Here is a 26,381-nt window from a genome sequence, read left to right on the forward strand (position 1 = left end):
GTTGCAATATAAAATTTCTACAAACAGCTTAAAAAAGCATACTACATAAATTCTGAGATTTGGGAAGCTGCCAGAAATTGAAAAAAAAGTTGCAAATGTTGCATAAACTTGCCCTAATAGGAGTATTTATTTATATATTTACAGGGAATAATTTTCTGGAAGCATTTTGAAAAACATATTTATATATGTTTTATATTATGCTATGCTTGGTCTGTGTACCATAGTAATTGGTATTTTTTCTGTGTGGAACGTTTTTAAATGAATAAATATTATGGATTCTGTGACAACATTTGTTTTTTGTTTTTTTCTTGTAATTTCGTTTGTAGTATGTGAGTTTTTGTGACAAAAGCAGTCACATATACTGTCCATGTATAGATAACACACGGGCATAATGTGTATTCATTGCTATCATATCATAAGAATGAAACTGTTTATCTAATGTTTTTTCTTGTGGAATTAATTTGGATCCACTAAACACTTATTATTAAACGCTTGACAAAGTAATTTGCAAAATGTTTAAACACCTCAAATAAAAACATAAATATTTGTAAACATGCCGACAAACAGAGGCGTTTTGGTGTTTAATTTAGGTGTTTCGCTGTATGACAGTGATGATTAACACTTTTCCTTAATAAATATTGACTAATGAACACCTGGAGAGTGGACTGTAGGTTGCTAGTAGTTCAGTTAAGGTAGATTTGGTTGATGAGAAGAAATGAATTGAGATCTCATCTTAATTCAACATATTTATTTGGCCTGTTGGCAAAAAGGTTGCACATCCCTGGTGTAGTGTATGTTACATGAGAAATCAGTATGCCAACCAATATATTGCAACAAAAGCCTGTATATTTTATTCTACAAAAATGTGCTGTATAAACAAAAAAAAAAATTTACAACCTTGAATGCATTTGGACGAGTTTCCTGGTAACAGTGAGTAGCCATCTGGACATGCACATGTGTAATTTAGCAACTTGCGTGGATTAGGAAGACAAAGGTACTGACACGAGTGGTGATTGCAGTGCTTGTCAACTGTAAAATTACAACATAGGGTAAAATCAAAACACAACATAACAAGCCGATTATACTGAATCCGAAAAAAATCAATATTGAAAACAGTGACATTAAATCAAACAGATCATTTTAGTTTGCCACATAGAAATCTAACACAAGTTCAAAGCTCTATTGGGTTACTGAGACCATTTAAACATTTCATAACTTGTTCAAACAAGTGCTGTAAACAAGCATTAATAAAACAAAATTTAAAACTATATTGCCCCAACAAAAACAAAAAAGAGAAAGACATGGCCCATGGGTCTAAACATTTTGCTAACTTACGTAAAAAGATGGTGCACTGTTGAACACTATAGAGAAGTGAGAGCACAGGGTGCCTTTCTCACTTCTTACATTTATAGATTTTGTTTATATTATTATAAGGGATAAACCATAGAAAAGCCAAATAGTTTTTGCTAAACATTGATCAAACTGCCATTCTCAGAAACAGGTTTAAAAGACTTAATAGTCATTCAACATACATATCTGTTATTGCTGCATTTAAAATTATTCTTGAAAATGTTAATATCAACTTTACCACCTACGTTGTGGTTGTGTGCTTGGGTGATCAATTTGAATGTCCATTGGGGAATGGAGTTTGGCATCGATGACTGCAACATTTTTTCCATTTAGCTTGTTGCAGCTGCGTAAACTGTGTGTACGCATATCAGTCCAGTAAACTAACAAAAAAGCAATTTTACCATTAAAAAATAATTTTTTATGCATCTATCAATAATGTTGTTCCGTTTTTGGAAAACAATAAAAATGACATCGTTGGGATTGTTACTTGCTACTTGCTTTCCATGTCAAGATGATATGCCGTTTAATTGTATAGTCCTTTGTCGCGACAAATTTATTTAGAAAGTTAAACAAATTGACTAACTTGAATTGACAAAGTCTTACACGGTTAGTTGATTTTTAAACAAATCAACTGCAAATAATATAAAATGATAAGCAATAATGTAAACGAATATACTAAAAACTACTAATTGGTTTCCATTATCAGAAAGTACACATAATGTAATGGCAATGGTGTTTGGTCGTTGCTCGTTGTGCTCCTCTCTCAGCCTGTGTAGCACAGTTGGTAGAGCGATGGTCCAGGTATTTTCAGAGCTCTTATGTTCGAACCTCACCACATGCTAGATATTTAACTATTGGGCAATATTTACCTTGATTAACTAGACATTTTAATGTATATTTTGCAAACTGTCTGTCGATTCCATACTGACCCATAACTGTTACCCTGAAAACCTTTTTTACCTCATAATGGGAGCGCATGTTTCGAAACTTTAAACCTCGCTAAAATTTCATACAATTTGCCTTATTTATATTCATTTTGATGAGCAGTTTTCTGTTAATGAACTAAGTTACTGTTGAATGCTGTCCTGACTAGCTTAGTTTTCGTCGAATTAATAAAACAAAGTTGGGAAACAGTATATTAGTGGATGAAATACCCAGCGTTCCACTGGTTATATAGACTACACCAGCAGTGTTCCCTCTAAGAAAATTTTCTACTGCGCAAATATTTTTTGTAGTGCGCAAGAATATTTTAAGGCTGCGTTGGCAGGGGCTCGCGGCAGATCAAAGTTTTTTGTATTGGGAATAAGGCTTGAAACTTTTAAAGATGACGTCACAAAGCGTGACGACATGAAACAAGAATATGGCAAACAATGCGGTCGCGCGAAAAAATCCAAATATTTTGATTATATTGACAAAATGTATCACAAACTATCCGCTCATTTGCATTTATCAATTTGTGAGGGCGCCATTATTGACCCCACAGCTGTATCTGCACCTAAATCGCGTAAAAACGTAATTGTGTTAAAAATTTACGTCCTGAAAATAAATTTCGGTTTCAAGATCCCACATTATTGTCAAACACTCAACTGCTGTGTTCGGCTCTGTTCTAAACTATTTTTTTCTTGATTTTCCTGAGTAGACATTTAATTCTACGTGAGATAAAAAACATACACAGCATGGATGATGAAAACCGATTAGACAAATAATTTATTACATCACAATCGTCAATGCGAATTTGAGTTATTTACTTGCTTTTAGCTACAAACTTGAATGAAAAGATAGCCAGTGCGAAATGCTTAAACTTGGTGGCAAAAAAGTGAACATTTTTGGTTTTAGTATGAGAATGATTTAAGTGCGCAAAGGCTATTTTTACTGCGCAATTTGTCTGGTGTGGCTGCGCAATTGCGCAGTTCCGCACCTTAGAGGGAACACTGTACACCAGTTTATTTTTTAATGATAAAGTAATGGCGGTGTGAATTAATTACACCTACAATAAGTAGCTAAGTTGGTAGAGAGATGATTCCGGTATGACCGGAGTAGTGAGTTGGAACCTCACCCTACGAGTCCAGAAAGGCTTGATCACAAAATACACATTGTGCATAAAATTAATGTTCCAGTCAACTACAATAAGCCTGATAATTTACAAAGTCCACCTGAACTGTGTCTGGTTAAAAAAAATGAAACAGTCCACTGTGCCTTGAGCTCATTATGATCATTATACATAAAGAGGGACAAATAATGTGGAAAAATATTTTCAAATGGTATTACATTTTACTGCCCAAACATTAGCACTACTTGACGCAAAATAGAAATTTTAAAACAAGTGATGCGTTTTTTAACGTTTTTTGTGTTGATCGCTAAGCGTTGGGCCTACTGTTAAAAATCAGAGGCATCGATCGTCCCTATTATGTTTGACACTGATTGGGGGCGATCTACTTAATTATGCAGCTCAAAAAAATTGACACATGTGGTGTGATATTTAAAAAAATTGACACATGTTGTTACTATTTGAAAAATTTTTGTGAAGTTTTTACACCTGGCGGCAATACGAGTGAGAATTTGCAGAATCAACCTGAATTTGCTGTTGTTACCAAAAAAATGAAACAATCCCCTATGCTGTGGGCTCTAAAATAAATATTGCATATTGAATCATTCTCGGGTAACTTTAACAATTAGGCGCTAACGCAAACAGCCTTCAACATATATCACGCTTAAAGTTGCACTACATGGCGATACAGGCTTAGTAAAGGGAAATTTAACATAATTCCAGGGTATGTTTTTAAAGTCGCGTATTATAAGCCTTTTGAAAGCCACCACTAACAAACCACAAACTTATTAATTACGTTTTATAATTTAACACTGTTTTGAAAACACTGAGCATAAGTTTAAACTTGGCAAAAGCGATGACTTCTTTTTTTAATTTTTTGGTCTCGAAAAAACTGTGTCAAACGTTAGACAAACCTGTAACCTGTTTGAAATAAAAATTGCTACTGTTAAAAGTGATTTAATAAACGCAATATTTTGTGAATTAAGATTTGTTAGTGATTACCGGTCGATATACATATCACAAAATTTCATTACTTAGGAGCCAGTTGTCTTAGCGATTATTATTTACTAAACCATTCGAGAATCACTCGATCCGTTAGGAATTAGTGTATTTCTAAGCAAAAAGGTCTACCACAATTAGGGCATCCAATGGCAGAAAAGTTTAGACTTTTAGACCTTGAGGTCGTGGCAATGCACTAATTTGGACCTTTAGGTAAACTCCCGGCATAGATAAATTGAAAATATTCGCTAAAAATTCACAAAAGATTACAAAAAGTGTGAGAATTAATAACACTTGACCCACCCGAACCCTAATTCAATAATGTGCGTTAATGTAATAATTATTTTAAAGCTGGGGAAAAACTAAACTTAGTGGGCATAAGATAGTTGCTCGTCCATGGTATATAGGATTGATACGTCAAAAATTGAGGTATTGGGACCTAAAGCGTTTATGTAATTATTAATTCAACACACATTATTTGGGTTAGGGCGCTGGTTAGCGTTTGGGTTTCGGTGGGTTAAGTAATATTCTTAATCTTCGTAAGCACATTATTAAGTCAAATTAGTGCATAGTCCAAGCCCTCAAAGTCTAAAAGTCAGACTTATTGATCCTTTTGATGCACTAATTATCGTAGACCTTTTTGCTTAGAAATGCACTAATTTCTAACGGAACCGGTGCGAGAATGATGTGGCGCCTGAAAAAACATATTTGTTAGGGCCGACCATTGCCTTTGCTAACTTGCAATGGTGTTGCCACCACAACACTGTCCGTTTCCTTAAAAGGTTTTATTTTAAATGAGTATTTCAACGATTTATTTTAGACACAATATGGAACATTAGTTATTAAGAGGCTGCATCTTGATGGAATGAATCTTAAACGTTGTTTTACGTATACTTGTGACACAATACGGAACATTACCTTCAATTATATGGTAAATTAGACATTCATTTACACTTACACAGAAATGGTACACCATAATATGCGGTGGTGTTCAACAATCAATAGCTTGATGTTTTCATGCTTTTTTTGCCATGCAACATCAGGGCATAGTACGAATACATGTTTTGCAAATAATTGCAGTTGCATACTAGAGGTGAATATATATATATATATATATATATAAATATATAAGTTATTTAACAAAAATGACATATCATTAATTCTGAAGTGGTAAAGAGAGTTCAGGACAAAGCATCAAATGTGAAATGGACACATTGCTTTTTTCACAAGCAAGTTGCTAAAATTTATTTGAGGAAATGCATAATACTTTGATTGCTGTCTCAAAGTGTGTATACATTAAAGTGAGACCACTAAACCAATTATAAGTCCTGAAATTTGTATCCCTTTACAACTGAGGGTTTTTAATAGCATTCGAAAAATGAAATCTGACATGTGCTTTGTACTTTTTTGCTTAATTTAAGGATCAAAATACCTGCCTTACGTTAATTCAACTAATAATATTATTACACACCTCAGCAAATGTCGCGGCACACCTGGCCAAAGTTAATATGTACTCGTTAAATAGACCCAACAAATTTGTTTAGGGTAACACGTAGTTTTGTTTATGTTTATAGTGATTTTTTACATGCGTGAGCGACAAGTCGCTGCGGAAACATTTATAGTGCTTGCTTTAAATGTAGCCTTGTAGTGCATTGTCAGCGTTTTTTGGGGCGACCAATTACTTTGGGTCTTGCGATAACTTTCGCGTAATAATTAAGTGCCAATGAAGTTGATAGGCGAGTAACGTTTAATGCCAGGTGCGAAATTCGTAATTTTCTTAAGTGTGTTAAGTTGCAAAAGTAATAGTCTGTCGTAAAACGCGATGGCTTTAGACAAATTTGCTACAGGGTTACTTAAGGTCAACTTTAGGTCAATATTCAACAAGGTTATGCACAGCGTAATCAACAAGTATTGGTTATGACAAGAGGAGCGTTGTATTTTTTTCACTACTTTATGTGACTGACGACTGCATAACAGATCAAATTAGTCAAACCAAGTAGAACTGACACACACAATCAATGTTTTAAAAAACAGACCGAATTGCTGAAGAGCGGAAAAGAGTTCATTATGTAGTATTGCATTGTACTCACTGTATTGGCAAAATATAAGTTTCGGCAACAGCCTAGACATGTACTACAGTTTACACCACTGTTCAAATGAAAGCTGTTAAGAATGTCAAACATTTGGAGGATTATTTTTTAATTGAAATATACACCAGTAGGCTAACACATGTTAGAAAATTGTTTTCTGGTTTATTACTTTGAATGTGGGCCCTGTAGGGTATATTAAGATTAATCCCCCCCAAACAAAATATTCTAGATTCGTTATTCTAGATGTGAACCCTTAAGTTCTAGAATCCCCTTGGATTCTACTTTGAGCACACCTATTTGTCACAAAAATATTCCAAACCTAATATACCAGAAATCATTGGTGTTTTATTTCAACAGAGATCTAAAGAAACAAACAACACAATGTAGAACCTACAAAACAAAAAGGAGGATAGGTTCCTTTAAAACGAGCAACCCTCAAATAAAAACAACCATTGCAGTTAAAACAAAGCAACCCCACAACATACTACCCCTCCCTAACAACACACAGATAATAATCATTAAATAAATCCTGTACAACTGTTGGTTAAGAGAGGAATTCTTACAGTGTATATAATAATTGTATACATTACAAAATATAAACTTAATACCTTTATTGGCGTACACTGCAATTCCAAAAGGCTGTTGCAGGTGTTCATAGACACTAAGAATTTTCTTTCTGTCTCCACCATCCGGATTACACGAAGAAAGGATGTTTAGTTTGGCATCAACCCAATATAAACGCTTATCTTTGAAATCTAACAGTCAATATAGTCATGGTCACAACAGTTATACTACAGTGATCATTTAAAGTGAAAAATACCATAAGTCAAACCAGAGGGCTGCTTCACATTGTCTGTAACAATATCAGTTTGGTTAGACCCATCCATCCCAAATCGTAAAATAGCTGTTGTATGGATCCCCACAGTACTTACATACAGGTATCTGAAACCAAACCAAAATCCCTGATAAATTGCTGCAATGCTTTTTAGTGTTGCACACAAGCTTACAAATTCAGTATGAAACTAAAACACAATTTTGTATGTCAAAGTGCATCCAATGCAAAACTAATCTTGTTTGAAATTGAAAATGGCTTTCTGTCAAAACCGCTGCAATAAACATATTAACCAGTGTAATTCAACCCCTAGTCAAGATAACTGGGGTTTGTAACCTGGTTTTCAAACCACTTGCAGCTTCCAGTGCAAAATTTTAACCTGATAATTCTGGATGTTTTTCTATGTTATCATTTTATTTTATTAAATAAGTCATTATAATCTTCCTGTTCTATATATTTATAAAAGTATAGTCCACTATGTTAAAAAAACAATATTACTATATATGCGGCACAACTGCAAATGAAGGCCAGGCAACATATTTTTGACTATTTTAACTATATATGAATGCAGCATTTTATAATTGTGGCAATCTTTCTTGACTTTAAGTGGTATTTACATGCAGTTTTAGGGCTTTAGAAGTTTACCCCTTAGGGGCCTTTAATTGGGGGCTGTCGGGTGCTAAAATAGTTGTGCCATTTTGGAATAGCTTAGGCCAGTGGTCTCCAACCTGTGGGTCACGACCCCAAGTGGGGTCGGCTAAAAGTTTTCTGGGGTCGCCATAACTCACCATAATAGTTGCTGTTTTACTACCTACGATTTATGTGTTTCGTTTACTTTACAATGACAACACACTAATAAGCGTAACTGAGTTCATCTTTTGAATGAAAATTGCTGTTTTTAGCTCATAAGAGCCGCTATATCAGCCAACGTGACATTTGACAAAATTAGGTTTTTTGATTTTGCGCAGCGAATGTTGCACTTTCGTAAATTGCTTAATTGCTTTTGATTTAATAAGTTATAGAAGGGCTGGTTTTTCGAAAAGTCAACCTTTTGTTACTAAACTTGGCAACGCGGTTTGCATTTATATGGAGTAGGGCGTTTAGCATTAAAAACGAAAGTTTGCTATTGTTTGGAAGTAAAGCAAGACATACGGTTATGCTTATGCAAAGCCGCATTTGCAAAAACTATTGGATAAATACCAGTACTATATGCATGCGCAGTCATGCAACCATGGCAATGAATGCAATTTATTGTTGAAAACTAATTAATTTTTTTTGTCTTACTTTGTATGTTAAATTCAAATTCATATGCTAAATCAAGGGTTCTTAACCTTTTTTGTATGTTTTACCCTTATAACAAAGATGAATACCAGATTTCCCCCCAGTATTTAAAATGGTGCTTATTTCTCAAAAAACGAAAGTAACAAATTACATCAGTTATATGCAATGCAACAGTTGCCTTTTAATTAGTGAAGCATAACGTTACTGACACGCTAGACTAGAGTCAAGAGTTAATAAAGAATCAAAAGGCTACTAAGCTAGCTTAGAATTAGCAGTTAAAACGACAAGGAAAGTAGGCTAGCAATACCTACAGCTGGCACAATTTTTCTGTCCCGTTAACTGATGTGGATAATTTAATTAATAGGTCATTTACCCCCTCAAACGTGAAATTTACTCCCTGGGGGAAAAAAAAATTTACCCCAGGTTGAGAAAGGCTAAATAAAACTTCCTAAAAGAAATCATTTTGATGCACATGTGTAGCCACAGTATTCTGGATTTGTGTATACATTCACTCTTGTTACTTTGTTCCAGCATTATTTGAAATATTTTTATTTGTATCCAAAAACAAAATGGGGTCTTAATGTAAATTCTAATTTGTTTTTATTTAAATTGGGGTCGCTTACTAAAAAGGTTGGAGACCACTGGCTTAGGCCACAATCTAGCGCCAGCAATATAAAATTCCTACTTTAAACGAAAGTAGTTTACTTAACTATGCCTCGCTTCAGTAGGCTTTTCCTGTTTTTATAAAAATGGAATATGTAAAGAAAAGAAAATATTAAAAATTGTTTAGCATGTGCTTATTTGGTTTAAATTGGCAAAACTTTTGATTTGAAAAGTGGCGTATTAGGTACATAAAAGAGTTTTGCATATTGCACAAAACAACAGATTAATAATCTGATTTAATACTAATTTTATAGGGAAACAAAAATCGTAAAATAAGTGTGACGTTATCGTAAAAGCGCAATAGGCTCTGCACCCCAAGCTAGCGATAAAAATGTATCATAAACAGGACTTATCCTGGCAATTTTGTAGTAATGTAGTGGGTTTGTATAAAATCATGGGCTAAAAATAATATTATATTAGTACGTTTACTTTGGTATATGGCTAGTAATGCTTTTCTATATAAATTTCATAATTGGGTTATAACGTTCATACAAAAAATTAAATTTGCATAGTCCTAAAGTGTGTCTTTCAAATTGTATACCTTAGCAAATTTCCCCCTTCACATCAGTAATATATTTAGCCTGTAACTATGAAAACGTTGCCATTGCTCTATATAGTTCAAGGACCTTACCCTAATCCAGGATGGACCACAATAAAGAGTGGTTTGCTTTCTGGCAAAGTAATCAGCGTTGACATCCAAGAGCCATTAAGAAGCGACACTGATATCGTTCCATAAGAGACATCAGTCCAGTATAACAAGTTGTTGAGCCAATCAATAGCCAAGCCCATAGGACTGCGACCTGCTTGCCATGACATTGCTGAAGATGCAGTGGTTTGATTCATTGATGTCCTACAAAATAAAGGTAAATTGCAATTATCCCATTTCTTATTTAGATTATATAGGTCTTTGTTATTTGTTTGCAATTATTTTTACCTCGTAGTTTAACTAAATGGTTTACCCAATAATTTTTCAAAAAAACAAATCTTGTTTACACTGTCTTGTTTATAATTTTTTTTAATTTAGTTTTTTGATGCCACAATATTAACTAAGCTTTTTCAGGAATTTGGCATAAACATGAAAAAAAATAATTAATTTGAGTTCCACCGTCATCAGTTAAACATTAAAATCAATTGACTGACGATGGCAACATACTAATGCATTAACTCATGCAACATATGGCCGTTGAAATCAATGTATTTTAATAGGTTGAAATTTCGTCTAAAAATTTGTTTTAGGTCAAAATTCCTTATTTTTCAGTGAAAAATTATCACTAGTCATCATCGTTAAACTTAAATGTTTGTTAAACTTATATTGGCAAACTAAATTATTTGTTGTAACATTCTTTTTACATTAGATTTTAAAATGCCGCACTAATAATTATATGGGCCGAAAATTTATTTTCGGGACATATCTTGTTTTTGCCGCTATTCGTTTTTGGTTTCATATGGTTTGCTATGGTTTGCTATGGCATGTTTCAGACCGATTTTTGTCCGAAGCTTTATAGAAAAAGTATACATCGTACAACCTTCAAACTTTCAGACATGATGTAGAGTGGTATGTAGAAGTTTATGAGGCTGCACACCCAGGGGCCTTTTCTTGGGGGGCAAAAATCTGAAATATTGCGTTTTAGCTCTCTGTAGCTAACAACTGCCATCTAGCAGCAGAAAAACTTCCATGCAGAATTCGTTCATATTCGCTTGCTTTGTCCAGCTCTGAAATGACGAAGCGACTGGATGCCTGCTGCGCTTTATTGTCCCGCGCGTAAGAATTTCATTGTGACTCGTCCAAAACTGGGCGCGTGCGACTTGCATTTTAAAACGAGGCTTCTCTTTAGTAAAATTACTAAATGTTCTTAAGAAACAACATATTTTACCGCCGCAAATTTAAATGCGAAGTCTGGTGGCAATATACACCTCTCTATTTGCACCTGTTTCGCATATTACTCCAATCCAGTGGTTCCCAACCTGGGGGTCCCAAGCATTTCATAGGGGGTCGCGAAGCTATTGCTCATGCAACAACAAAAGTGAATGTAAGTAGGGCGAGGTACCGGTCCGCTAGTAGTATGTGCCTTATTGTGTGTCACTCATCCAGTATGCGTCCACTGTGATGTAATAAATATGACTGTAGGTCTGACTGTAGGTCCTACAGTAACGTTTATTACATCACAGTGAACGCATACTGTGTAGGACTAAGCGTTCAGTTACTGTAAATTGAAACTCTATTAACAAAGTAGCCTTGTATATTAGACAACAGAGATCAGTCAAGACTCGAGATTGCTAAAAAATAGTTAAGGGAGCATCGTTCGATGGAGAAAAAACGAAAATACATTGAAGAGTATACATTAACCTCGGCTTTACTTCTTTATTGACCAATGGTGTTGAGAAGCCACAGTGTGTTCTCTGCAACGTTGTTCTTAGCGCAGAATCATTGAAACCATCAAAATTAAAACGCCATTTGGAAACCAAGCACTCTCAACATGCTAAAAAGGATGCAGCATTCTTTAAGCGCCATGAAGCTGGTCTCAAGCGGCAACGGCTTGATGCTACTGGAAACTTTCATCAGGTAAATGTGGCTGTACTTCAGGCGTCCTATGAAGTCGCACTGGAAATTGCCAAAGGAAAGAAACCTCACACTATTGGGGAAACACTTGTGAAGCCATGCTTGTTAAAAACAGTAAAGCTGGTTCTCGGGGATGCAAGTGCGGCGAAAGTTAAACAAGTCTCTCTTTCTAACAATACCATCAAGAGACGCATATCGGATATGTCCACAGATGTAACAGTGCAAGTGATACATGAGATCAAGGCTTCTCCGATGTTTTCAATTCAGGTAGACGAGACAACAGATGTTAGCTCATGTGCTCAGCTTCTCGTTTTTGTCAAGTATATCAATTCCGGTGACTTCAAAGAGGAATTTCTTTTCTGCAGTGAGCTGGAAACTACTACAAAAAGTGCAGATGTTATGAAGAAGATGACAACTCTTTTGAATCTGCCCAACTTGATTGGACAAATGTTTGTGGAGTTTGTACCGATGGCGCCCCTTCTATGTTGGGATCGCAGTCTGGCTTTCAAACACAAGTTAAGGGGCTTGCACCTGAAGCAAAGGGAACGCACTGTTTCATCCATAGATATGCGCTTGCCAGCAAAACATTACCAGCTCAACTAAAAGATGTATCGAATTCTGTGGTGAAAATCGTAAATTTTATCAAAGCAGGAGGTCTCAGCTCACGTCAGTTCAAAGAACTTTGCAAGGATATGAACTCAACACACGAAACGTTGCTTTTCCACACAGCTGTTCGTTGGTTCTCCAAAGGGAACGTTCTTAATCGCGTTTATGAGATGAAGGTTGAGATTCAGGCATTTTTAGAATTTAAAAATAAAAGGGAATTTTTGTCATACTTCAATGATGATAAGTGGATGAACTGTCTGGCTTCTTTGGCGGACATATTTGAAAAATTGAACTGCCTAAATCTGAAACTTCAAGGGAAAGACACAAATATTATACAACTCAATAATAATGTCAAGGCATTTGTCTCAAAATTGAAAAACTGGCAGCGAAAAGTGCATATTGGGAACATTGCTATGTTTGACAGATTGTCCAGTGTTTCTTGCATCGAAGAAACGGGTGAAGAGTTCGAAGATTTAAAAAAATTGATTGTGGCACACCTGCAGACCATGGAGTCCGAGTTCCAACGTTACTTTCCAGAACTCCAAGAGCAAGAAGCTACACTTGTTCAAAATCCGTTTTCCGTTTCTTTGGATGCAAGTGGCATTCCTGATGAAATCCAAGATCAATATTTTGATCTCATCTGCTCGAATTCGCTACCATAAAAAGTCACTCTCTCAATTTTGGTTTGAAATGTATGATTCATACCCACAAATTTCTAAGCTGGCTTTTCAAGTGTTACTGCCCTTAGCTACGACGTATCTATGCGAGAGTGGTTTTTCAGCTCTTCTACATATGAAAACGAAGGAAAGAAATAGAATGAATGTGGAAGACGACATGAGACTGGCTCTGTCTAGCACCCAACCTCGAATTTCACGGATAGCTGCAGACCCACAAGGTCAACCATCGCATTGATTTGTCAATAAATGCTAGAAAAAAATTTTTAGTGCTGCCTTTCTAATTATGCATTGAGGAAAGGATATAAGTGGGGGTCTCGGTATCTAAGAAAAATTTTAAAGGGGGTCACCAAGACAAAAAGGTTGGGAACCACTGCTCCAATCCAACATATCAACACCAGGCCTACACAACTTAAAATTGTGTGTTCATATGTTGGATTGGAGTAACATACGAAACAGGTGCAAATAGCAAATATTCTCCAAATACGAATTTTTCAAATATTCCCCAAATCGTATTTCATTTTATTGTCCCGGTAATACACAAAGAGGTAAGGCCGTGAATAAACTTTCACCCACCGTACAATGAACGCAGGGAAGCATTGCGAGTAGGGATGTTCAAAGCAGAATATCGGCGACACATTTATAATGCTTGTTTAAATGCGGCGTCAGCGTTTTTTCGGGCGACCAATTACTTTGCGATAAGCTTCGCCTAATAATCAAGTGTCAATAGGGTGTATTTACCGCCGCAAATTTAAATGCGAAATCTTGAGGCAGTGTACGCCTCTCTGTTAGCACCTGTTGTGCATGTTGCTCCAACCAACATACCAACATCAGGCCTAAACAACTAGCAAAACTTTCGATTTATTAGTTTGCGTATAGGCACATAATAGTGTTTTTCATATGTTTGAAACTACAGATTTAAAACCTGTTTTAACAGTGATTGCTCGGACCAAGCCATGGTAAAAATTTACTGAGTTAAAGTTTGCAAAAGTATAGCAAACCATAGGCGTTAAACCATTTTAACGTACTCGCGAAGCGACTAAGTGGCTGCTGGCATCATGCTGCGCTTCATTGTCCCGCGAGTGCAACGTTCATTGTTCGAAGTGGCTGTGTTATTAAACTGGGCGCGTGCGACTTGCATTTAAGAAAGAGGCTTCACTTGATAAAATAACCTACTACTCTTACAAAACAACATATTTTACTGCCTGGTGGCAGTGTACGCCTCTCGATTTGAACCTGTTGCGCATGTTACTCCAATCAAACATATCAACACCAGGCCTAAACAAATTAAAATTGTAAGGGCCGCAGCAAGCAAAACATAAAGCTGAATGCAATATTGGGGACGACGTTACAAAGCTACGTTATAACATTGCGTCATACTAAAATAAATATTAAAAAACTGCGTTTAGTGGATTTCAATTGACAAACCTTTCTATTTAAAAGGTGGCTTATTAGGCACATAAACTAATTGTTTTGCATATTGCTCGAAATTACAGAATTAAAGTCTGTTTTAACAGTGATTGCTCGGACAACCCATGGTAAAAATTTACCCAGTAAAAGTTGGCAAAAGTATAGCAAACCATAGACGTTAAACCATTTTAAGAGAATGATAATATTTGCTTTTTAAACATGTTAGCTGGCCAAAGTGTAATACCATGCTTGTACGCATTATCTACGTAAATTCTATTTATCAAATATGTTTTGATCATTCCCCAAATACTACGCCATATATTTGAACTATTTGAACCCCTTTCTCATCAAAGCCAGAAGTTAAGTGGGGGAATTTTCGGCCCATATCTGTTTTTGCTTGCAGAAACAAGTTAAGGAAAAAAATATAAAATATATAATATAAAATATGCAATACAAAATAAAAAATATCAAAAAAGAAATTTAAATTAAAAAAGAAACACACCAAGCCCCGAAAATATAACCCCTGGCAAAATATACAACAACCGCACACCCGTCTAGTTTCTTTCTCGCTTTACCTAGGAATGTTAAAAGTTGGATAACTAAGGGTTTAAATTCAAATCTCAAAAGTAAGGTTTTTTTGTTAATAGAGATTTCATACTACTTATCCATTTTACTATTTTATCCAATGCTAGTATCAAAGTACCTTTTAAAAACAAAGGACTTATTAATTACAATAAAGATATGTTAGCAAAAATATTGGGCTGATGAATAAATCTTTTTACCAAACACTATCAACCTCACCCAACACTGCCGTCCCCTCTTAAAACAAGACTTCATAATAACAAATATTAATTGATTGCTGTAAGATTTTTCAAAATAGTTATTGTTTATACCAAGGCAGTATATACCAAGATAATTTTACTTTAAACAACCCTAGTTTTATGGGGAGCTTAAAAAACTGGGATGGTACAGCACAAAACTGACAAAAACCATTTAAAAAAAAACAAAGAAAAAAAAAGTTGTGTATTTTGTCTAGACTAGAGGAAAATTTAAAACGAAGGTTTGTACTACAAGAACAGGCGTAAATGTAGAAAATAAACAAAACTGACCTGGATATTGTTTCTTCTCTAACATCTGTCCAAAAAACCGAACGGTTTTCTACATGAAGTGCAACACCCACAGCGTGCTTAAGTTGAGATGCTACCACTGTCATAAATCTGTCACTGCAAATACATTAAATATACATGGTTATGTGAAACAATAGCTTAAATAATGGTTGACATTCTTAATAAGGAAAAAGACTATAAATTAAGGCATCTCTTATAAATGGAATGCATTACCTATACAAGTGGATGCTACGTATTGCCTCACGGTCAGAGAAAACAATTGACATTGATTTGCTTTTTGAAGATGCAACAAGAGCTTTACAACGTCCATTGTCAAAGATATAGCCATCCTTACAAACACATTTAAATGACCCCTTAAGATTGTAACAAACTTGGTCGTCTCTGCAGGCATCTGTAGTTTTGCATTCATCAATATCTATAACAATAAAATAAATTAATTTTTTATAACCATTATTTTAAACATCAGGTAGGTTCTTTAACAAACTCAACACCAAGGTGATCAGTGCGTAGGTATGTAATAATTATTGGTTTTCAATATTTATACCAAATCGTAAACGGAAACTATCCATACATACCAATGTATTTTGTTTGGCATTTTTTTGTATTATGATCACCTTGGCTGTGACCCGCGGGCCAAATACGGCCCGCGGAACCAAAATATGTGGCCCGCGGTTTGATTTGGTTTTTAGTCCGCAACACAAACACTCCTTAACTGTTTTAGGTAACTGTTAAAATGTTGAAATTTTCTGATTGTTCCTAAGTCTAGGTCACCTTATATCAGGGGTTCCTAAACTTTTTTTGCCGCAGACCCCTCAATTTTTTTTTGGATTCGTGTGGACCACAGCAGGCAATAAATTTTATCGAAATGAATTCATAGATTGACGTCACAATACAAATGGACTTTAGAAATACCATGATTTTGGTCCAAAAAATTTAAATACATTCAGTGCTAAAAACGTTTTATTTTTAATTAAACTATTTTCTTTGGAAAATTGATTACTTCTTAAATATACACCTAAATTTCAGGTAGTTACTAGTTTGCTCAAAATTTTGAGTCAAACATTCAATGGTTGACGAAAGCAGAAAGAGAAAGTAATTTCAAAGTAATGTGACCTGTTAATAAAATAAAACTACAAAAATAGGCGCTGGTCTAGAACAGTGCTCCGCAACCGTGTGCCGCGACGTTCACAGAGGTTTGTTACTTGCGTTCTGAAGGGTTTAACTATTCACCACAGTGGAAATGAAGGAAGATTAACCAAATGCTCGAAACTTATAAATACCATTGTAAATTAGCGTTTTATCATAAATTGCTCCTTTTTCTGTTCTCTATTGTCTGTCGACATTTATTTCGTAGGTACATGTGCTGCTTAATCGTTTTAGCTCTTTTTTGGTGTGCCGCATGTGAAAAAAAGTTGTGGAGCCCTGGTCTAGAATCCTACCACAACGCACATTATTTAAGTTGGGGTGCGGGTTAGCGATTGGGTAAGAGTGTGTCAAGTATTATTATTAAATAATGAATATAATAATACGTGACCCACCTACACCCAAACGTTAACTCGCACTCTAACCCAAATATTGTGCGTTGATTTAATAATTGTTGTGGGATACTAGACCAGCGCACAAAAATGTGTTTTGGATGCTGTTGCAGAATGTGTAAATTTGTGTGAAAGTTGACGGTGTGGGTTGCACAGAGTGGTGAGCGCTGCAATTTTTTGTTCTTGAAAAGCTTTTAAATAGCTACTTGTGGTCTATGTAACAAGCAGCATAATACAAATAACTGTTTGATCTTTTTCGCTCATTTGAAATTTAATTGCTTTTTAATCAATTTTAATGTTCATGTGAGTTGTAAAAAACACAAGAAACAAATTTCTCTCTGCGCAGCTGAAAACATTTGTTGCTTCAAATATGGCATTGTTGGGTTCAATGTACGTGTGGGAAAATTTTTTGGGGTTCATGAAAATCAACCTCATGGCTCAGGACTCACTACTGTAAACTTGGAAATGGACTTTGGGATGCCAGCACTTCAATTCGAGTGAACCTGGATAGGGGGTTGGGAAAGCCATCTTCAAAGCTCACATTAAAGTGATTTTTAAATATTTTCCGTTTATTTGCAACAAACTGTTTTCTTTTGGTGGTATTCACTAACAGATAGTCGACAAGGTATGCAAGTGGCCCGTGGTCTAATATATCACATATTTGGCCCGGCAGTATGAAAGGTTGCACAACCCTGGTTTAAATTAATCCTGGCTGCTCGGTCAACGAAAAAATTAAGCTAAATGTATGAAGCGTAATTGTCAGGTTTCATTTTCCAAATGCTATTCAAAATCCCTGAAAATCCCCTCATCCACTATTTTAGGATGTACCTTTAGTAATTTAAAAGTCATTTTTAAATTCTTCCAAATCAAATTAAATCTTGTGATTAATTTAGTTTAGGGTTCATGGTGAACAAACAATCTTTCGTTTCTCAAAATATGACATCTTTTGTTTTCTGATTAGTTGTGGCTACAAAGAAAATCCTCGTCATCTGATACAGGCTTGGCCTTGATTTAAAATATACACTCGCCGGCAGTGCTCTGTCTAATTTTTTACCACCTGCGCAGGTGCCCAAAATTTTGCGCAAGTGCTGAAAATCAGTGCGCAAAGGGAGTGCTCAAAGTACTAAACAAAAAGTGCCCCAATAGGCTGGCTGCCAGAAACAACTTTTTTTTCTTTTTTAGTCTGCTGCTGACATCAGTATCTGCATCCGCGGCAGAGGATAAACATGAGGCGATGCAACAGAATTTGATAGTGCTTTATGCTAATTTTTAACAGTGTGCTTAACCACGCAAAATTTAGGTAGAGTTTGCAAAATATGGCATTTGTGGCATTTTTAACAGTAAGCAATTTTCTTTTTAAAGCGTTTGTTCTTCTGTTGGACACAGTTTGGCATTGGGACTTTTCTTATGTTAGACACAGTTTTGGAAAGCATTTTCTTGAATATCAAGCAATGTAATTAATTTACATCCCAGGGACAACATGAATATAGTCGTTTGTCAGTTGGAATTTAACTGGTAAATACTTTATTTAAACTGGGTTATGCCGTAAATTTTTAATAAAATAAAAATACAAACACGAAAAAAGAACAAAACTTGTCTAAAACTCAATTGCGAACTTTTTTGACCATAAGTACTTCCAATAAAACTAATTTAGGCACTTTTTTTGTCTCTACGTAGCTTGAATAAAATTGATTGAGGAAACTTTTTTTTATCGAAATTCCTTATGCCAAGTAAACAAATTGACTAAATTAACGATCCTTTGAAATATAATCAAATCCTTGAACCCAACTCATAGATTTAACGACATTACAAACATCCTGGATAAAGTAATAAAGATTCATGTTTTTCTTTGACAGAATGTGCTGCCGTATTACGATAACCAGTTTAAAAGGGTGAGTTTTTTTTTAAATCATTTTTCGTGAGTAATTAAGTAATTGGCTCTATAAAATAAGAATTTTCCTAAACTACACATAGCAAGCAAATCATACTAAAAAAAAACAAGCAGTTAAAGAATAGCGGTCTTGCCAACAATAAGTTAGCCATATTGAGACAATTGGCCATCATTCATTAAAATTAAACATAATCTGTTAGGAATTAATAAAGAAAAACCTTCAGTACGCCTAAAAAAAATAAACTACTTTTTTGCAAATTTACTGAAAAAAACTCGTACAGAAAATCTGTATATTTGATGACCTTGTTATAAGATTTACAGGTAAGTACTTTGTATGTATCTTAACATATTTATTATAAATTATCGCCGCTAACAAGTTCTAGTTCGATATAATTTCTAGTTCTAGTTCGATATACTGCAATTTAATTGTAGTTTTAACAGGTGGTTGTAAAAACGGAATAGTGGTATACAACCGAAAGCTCACGCTTTAACCTTATAAAATTTTTACGGTTGTCAAAGTTTTTAACTAACTACCAAAGGAAGGTTGTAACATGAGTGCAAATATAGTTTAGGAGTATATAGCTTTTACCATATAATGATTTTGTAAAACTGAAAAAGAAGAATGATTTTGTTTTAAGTCCCATAATGAGCTAAAAATAGTTTAAAAAAATTGCATTTGCTAGTTTTGCATCATGGCACAAAATTTTCTAAATTCGTTTGATACAGAACTGTTAGACAAATAGCTGAATAATTTCATTTTGATCATTTTTATACCATAAAAGTGCTTGGTTACATTATTTTTCTAGCATAAAATGTGTTTGTTCTGCATTTTTGTACAATTCAATGATGCAACAATACAAATTCAATTATTGTTTTTTGCCTATCCGGTCGTTTGTAAAATTTGCCACACAACTCGATTTGATCTGAAAGAACATTTAAAATCAGAACTCATACTAAACTGTGCACACAGTCTCCAGAATGGTTTAAATATATACTAAATCAATTCGAAGGGTGTGCTTAGGTTAGTATTATTTGTAAATCAATAAATTTAAAATGTTGCACAGACCCCCTTAAACATTTCGCAACACTATTTGAAACCGCTCAATGTGTCCGTCTTGTGACCACATTAAAATTGGTGTTTTTGCTGCTTTGTGGGTTTCACTACATAAGAAAAGAGTTTTTAAATTAACCATTGATACAAATTAATGTAGTAGTTAGTATTAGACTAGTTTAAAAAGTTAGTACGTATGTGTTTGCAGGAGCATGCATTCAAGCTGTGTCATAGAGTTGTGTTGAAGCTTACAGCGCGACTGGGCCTGGTGAAGCAAACTTGTCCAATTGTTCATGGTTAAGATTTAAAAAATCAGGTATCTATATACTATAGATTTTAAGACTGTACATATTGCAGAAAGGCAGATTGCAATAGTCTTTTCAAATTTTACATTACTTTTTTAAACAGCATTTTTGGTTAACTTGTTTGCCTCAATGATAGCGTTGCTGTGAAAAAAGAGTACAACGTTAAGAGGAACTAACAATGTGGAATAGAAGAAACTGAGGGTGCAGATCCGAAAAGATGATGTTTGTAAACTCATGAAATCTTTGATGCAATAGTCTTCATTTATTCAAAGATGATTACAGGAAATAAAATAACTACTCGAGGTACATAGTGTCAACACTGATAGCAGAAAACATGAATCCGTTTTAGAGAATTTATAAAAGAATGCGTGGAGTCAACTGTAAACTTAAGAAAAAGCAAATATCTTTACCCTTGGTCTTTCTTGAAGAACAGTAACAAGACACCTGTGCCAGATGTCAGTATCTGTCTGTACTGTAGACAAAAGTATACAAACTGAAGATACACCACAATTAGCAGTATTTGTGTGCGGAAGATAATTTCAATATTATAAAAGAGTTTGTCCAGTTAATTGCAATGAAGTAAATTACTATAGGACAACATATTTTACAAACCTTGAAATGGCAATGGTGTAATTAATGGCAATGGTGTAAACACATAAAAAAAAACAGATAAAAGACCTTAGAACTTCTCACAAAATCAAACAAATTCACTACATCATTTGAAATATCTCAAACTGAAAGTAATAAACATAGCGGCAAAAGCAGAGCCGGTAAATCTAATACCAGCTTGTGGACTCAAAAACCATCAATTTCGGCCATTATTAATCGAGAGAAGAAAATTTCAATATTTAACCCACTTCTGCAATATTCAATGGCTTGGTCGTAGCAAAATGTTTCTGAGTGAAGGCTTTTTGTGAAGAGATGGCAAAATTTCTTGTAGGCCAAACTGAAAATGTCTTACATTTTCGCACGCACCATTTTTTGGGTTCTCATTATCATTTGATTTCATTTGCACACAAGTTCGACTAGAGCAGCAAGTTTCTGAAACTTTCAACGCTACTTTTTGACGATGCTTTGTGGCGTCATCTTTAAACATTTCATGCCCCAACCAACACAAATCATTGATCCGCACCTGGCTTGCATGTAACACTTTATGTGGCCAACAAAGAATATGCAAGAAATATTGTGGTTTACGATGCTGTTAACCTTGGACCGCCCTGACCTATAGCAAACAATATGTACTAAACGTAAAATTAGCTTTGACCAGCAAAATGAATGTGTTTTTTTTGTGTTCATACATGCTTTAATGAAGTACCAAATCTTCAACAAATACTGCATATAAAAATAAAAAGTGCCATGCACAGTAAAGCAAATTCCCTACCATCACAAAACCTATCATCCAAAGTCGACAGAGTATATCCCCTTCTACAAGCACATCTGAAGCCAAAGGTTTGATCAATACAAGTATGTGTGCAGTTTCCGTTGTTCATTAAGCATTCATTAAAACCTAAAGAAATTATAGATTCATATTGTTAAAATACATAAAATTAAATTGATTTGTTAAATTAAAATAAAAAATAAAAATTGACAATACTGAGTTAAGTATTTGCCATAACATAGTTAGTTTACTTTTTTTAGAGTCTATGTAAGACTGCATTTAGTGGAATAACGCTTTAAACAAGAGTTATTTAGAATAGTATTCATAATAAGGATAAAACAGGTAGGTTTAACGATTGGTACCAAATAGCAGAGGTGTAACAGTAACACTAATGGCTCTCTGGACCAGTATGTCAGTCCGGCGAGACCCATTATGCAAGGCAAAAATGTAAAAATGCAAAAACCAAGAAATGAGCTTGGGACCGCGCAACAAATTTTAGCGCCAGTAAGGCTATTACACCAATTTTATTTAAAGTGACTATAACAGGTTGTCTTTCATCTATAACAGGGTTGTGCAACCAGCACTGCGCTATGTCACCCCTGCTAAAATGTAGTAACATCATGCTATACCTACTTCGCAAAATATACAACAATCACGCACCCAGTCTAATTAAGTCTCCCGAAAAAAAATTTTGAAAACATGTTGCTCTTGTCCGTATTATTATTATTATTTTTTTCTCCATTAAATGTTACTTTTGACTTTTTTGTTGTTGTTACTTTTGACAAAACAACACAGTTAAAACATGACATTTGTACAACTGTTAAAGACCCTTCTTAAGTTGTTTCTTATATAAAATTTTTGTACCCGGGAACTAAGGGGTGGTTTTTAGGGGGACAAAACTGTCATTTTTTGCTAAATTAGATTTTTTTAAACTGATCTGAAAAGATCTTCAGGTCTTTTATGAAATTTAACCTGCCATAAAACAATCAGTTGATATTCACTATATCCTTAAGTTAAACCGTCACTGTTTTTAAAATTAACTTTTTTATACTCTAGAATAGATGCTGAAAACAGCGATTATTAGGAGCTTACGGCTGTTTAAAATGATCTGTTTGACACTAGAAAAACACAACACCTCTTCGACGCATTCCAGTCATGTGGTTTCAAATGCGAGTTAAACGCTATGGAATTGCAGTGTCAGACGAATCAATCACAAACGGTTGCACTTCATTGTCAGCAAAATTAATGTTGCTGCTTATCAAAAAAAAAAATCATAATGTTCGTAGTTTGATTTCGGGGATTGTATGAAGCATGCAATAACTCTGCTTGTTACAACTGATGCCTGAACGCACCTTTTCGAGATTGGGCTTATAAAAACATTTAATAGAGTGACCTGCGGCCAAAAGAAAATATTATACAGGAGTTCATATCATTATTTATCCTGGTTACATAAGATAAATATTTTGATTTAAAAAAAAAGTTAGATAAAAAAATGGTTACCACATTTTCCAGGGCCATGCTGTTCATCTTCACCGTTTAGACAGTCATTCCGCCGATCACATAGTTTTTCCATGGCGATACACTTTCCATCAGAGGGACATTTATAATGTGTTGAACCATTGCACGCACTAAAATCTAAAAATAAAGAGGAACAAATTATAATATTGTTCTGCAAACATGTCTTTCCCATTGGTGCATCACCCTTTTAATATATGACATAAACTGGAACCAAATTGTCCAGTAAAATCCTCAAAACCACCATTATAGAGTGTTGTTTTATTCAATGCTTCGTAAAATATGCTTATAACGTGGCCAAACTTCGAGTTAACAACAAAGTTAATGAACAAAATAAATTGTTTTATGAAAGAACTTTTAGATGCTATAAGTTAAATAACACAGGACACTGAAATGTATGTCATTAAAAACATATTATTACTTCCATAAAACTTGATTTTACTTATAAAAAAATAGTAAACTATTTAAAATAGTAAAAGTAAAACAGAAAAAAGCTGTTAGGGATACTATAAAAAGTCGAGATGAAACCGCTATGCATAACATAGATCCCTGTAAACTGTACTACCTTGTTCAGACAAATTATGCTCAAATCTGTCATAAAAGATGCAAATATAAGTTAAATGAGCCAATAGATACCGATGACTAATCAAAATTAGTAGCTAAAAAACTTGCCAATCACAAAATCACGAACCAACCGAACCCTTGAAACAGCTGCGTCAAACCCAAGGGTTTGATCCAACTTTGGTTAAGAACCACTGTATTAAGCTATGTATAATTTACCGGCAATAAGCCTAAGATGTTGCACTGAATATGTGAATAATAGAAATCACCTGACCCTTGCAAGATAAATGTCGACCTTAATTCCTGATCAGTAACAGCAAAATAATCTAGCAAAGCTAGCAATTCGGGTCAGACACATTAACCAGATCTTAAAAAGATATATATACATTTCGCCAACTAAGGCATCGTCAGTATATCTGAATAAAAACAAACGCAACAGTATAAGAAAGAGTCAGAAAACATTAAAGTTTAAATAAAACAAAGTAAAATAACTAAAATATAAAAGCTGTTAAATAGTAATGGCATCCAAGTTGTACAACCCCTGTACAGAAGCAATAAGAACGGGTCGAGAGAAACGCGGCAACGCAAAATAACGGCACAAAAACGGCAAGGCAAAAAGAAAAAATGGAGTAGAGGCGTAAGAAAACGATAAGAACTAGAACTACTTAATTTGGGGCAGTACCATTTTTTGCCACCGTTCCACATGTTAGACATTTGTGAGGATAGATGGCTTAACAAAATTAAAGCCAGAATCAATATTCAAAAAATGGTACTGCCCCAAATTAAGTAGTTGTCTAGTTCTTATCGTTTTCTTACGCCTCTACTCCATTTTTTCTTTTTGCCTTGCCGTTTTTTGTGCCGTTATTTTGCGTTGCCGCGTTTCTCTCGACCCGTTCTTATTGCTTCTGTACAGGGGTTGTACAACTTGGATGCCATTACTATTTAACAGCCTTTATATTTTAGTTATTTTACTTTGTTTTATTTAAACTTTAATGTTTTCTGACTCTTTCTTATACTGTTGCGTTTGTTTTTATTCAGATATACTGACGATGCCTTAGTTGGCGAAATATATATATATCTTTTTAAGATCTGGTTAATGTGTCTGACCCGAATTGCTAGCTTTGCTAGCTTTGCTAGATTATTTTGCTGAATAAGCCTAAGAATCGCTATTTGAAAAAATTGGCCCGCCAGATAAAAAAACTGTATTAGGCCCGCGATGAAAAGAAGTTGGACCACGCTGTCTTAGACAATGCACTAATTTGACTTAACAAATCTGCTTAAAAGATTACATTTTAAATACTTGACCAACCCGAACCCAAACGCTAACCAGCACCCTAACCTAAATAATGTGCGTTGATTAAATAATTATATAAACGCTTATGGCCCTAATAAATATATGTGTGATATAACAATCCTATCTAACCTGGACAATAGATTATCTTACTGGGCTGTTTGCCAGCGTTCAAATAATAATTAAATCAACGTACATTATTTGAGTTAGGGTGCTGGTTAGCTCAAAAAAACTAATTTGGGCATCTTTTTGTACGTGCCTAGCTCGGATAAAACTAATTTGATCACATATTTGGTTGTACGTAGCTAAAATAAAAGAAATTTAGGCACTTTTGGTTCATACGTAGATGGGATAAAACTAATTTGATCACTCTTTTTGGTCATACTTAGCTCAAATGAAAGAAATTTGGGCACTTTTTGTTTCGTACATAGCTCGGATAAAACTAATGTGGGCACTTTTATGGTCGTATGTAGCTAGGATAAAACTAATTTGGGCACGTTTTTATCTGTACGTAGCTCCCAAAAAAAATAAATTGGGAACTTTTTGCTCCGTACATAGTCCGAATAAAACTAATTTGATCACTTTTTTGGTCGTACATAGCTCAAATAAAAGAAATTTGTAGCTAGAATAAAACTAATTTAGGCACTTTTTTTGAAACTTTCGTGCAGTAAAAATGGGTTACCTAAGGTATTATATGCAGGGAGTCGAACTGTTTGACTTTTCCGGTTCAGGTTCGGTTCAGGTTCAAGGATTTTTTTGGAATCCGGTTCAGTTCCGGTTTCGGTTTGGAGTAATTTAAAAGTTCCAGTTCAGCTCCGGTTCAAACATCGTTATTTCAAAACCGGTTCATAAAGTTCCAGTTCAGATACAATATAATTTGCGTTAAATCTCAAAATGTGGGTCGATAAATGTAAAGAATAATCTTTGAATTGTAAGTCATTTAATCTAAGTTCCGTGACTTATTAAAAAAACAGCAACTCAATATTGAAATATCTAAAAAATAAAAAATGAACGATTTTTTTATTCAATATTTATAACATGGCGTAACTTGACTCTGAAAAATAGAAGTAGTGACGTCATGCTGGAGCGAACCGCTTTTGTTTACAGGTTCAGTTTCGGTTAAGGTTCAGGTACTTTCAAATTATTCGGTTCAGTTCCGGTTCGGCTCTTTAAAATCTCGTAAAAACCGGTTCAGGTTCGGTTACGGTTCGGAAA

The 26,381-nt window shown here is 34.6% G+C and overlaps 2 protein-coding genes across 2 annotated transcripts in view; one reads left to right on the forward strand and one right to left on the reverse strand.

Annotated features, from left to right (window-relative positions):
* The window catches only part of LOC146164334 (very low-density lipoprotein receptor-like), a gene marked incomplete at its 5' end in the record, with an annotated part of 53,859 nt that overhangs the window by 8,120 nt on the left and 19,358 nt on the right, over positions 1 to 26,381 (reverse strand). Inside the window, 9 exons of the mRNA XM_083380712.1 lie at positions 898 to 1,029; positions 1,596 to 1,730; positions 7,095 to 7,241; positions 7,307 to 7,428; positions 9,894 to 10,112; positions 15,622 to 15,735; positions 15,853 to 16,054; positions 21,803 to 21,928; positions 23,300 to 23,434. Of these exons, the coding sequence (XP_083236838.1) occupies positions 898 to 1,029; positions 1,596 to 1,730; positions 7,095 to 7,241; positions 7,307 to 7,428; positions 9,894 to 10,112; positions 15,622 to 15,735; positions 15,853 to 16,054; positions 21,803 to 21,928; positions 23,300 to 23,434 (1,332 nt within the window). The remainder of the gene's footprint in view (positions 1 to 897; positions 1,030 to 1,595; positions 1,731 to 7,094; positions 7,242 to 7,306; positions 7,429 to 9,893; positions 10,113 to 15,621; positions 15,736 to 15,852; positions 16,055 to 21,802; positions 21,929 to 23,299; positions 23,435 to 26,381) is intronic.
* LOC146164335 (SCAN domain-containing protein 3-like) lies at positions 11,381 to 13,090 on the forward strand. Its single transcript, XM_083382688.1, has 3 exons — positions 11,381 to 11,386; positions 11,649 to 12,280; positions 12,388 to 13,090. The coding sequence occupies exons 1-3, from the start codon at positions 11,381 to 11,383 to the stop codon at positions 13,088 to 13,090; spliced, it is 1,341 nt and encodes a 446-aa protein (XP_083238814.1).

The sequence above is a fragment of the Ascidiella aspersa genome, chromosome 2 (assembly GCF_963924565.1).
Source record: "Ascidiella aspersa chromosome 2, kaAscAspe10.2, whole genome shotgun sequence".
Lineage (NCBI taxonomy): Eukaryota > Metazoa > Chordata > Ascidiacea > Phlebobranchia > Ascidiidae > Ascidiella > Ascidiella aspersa.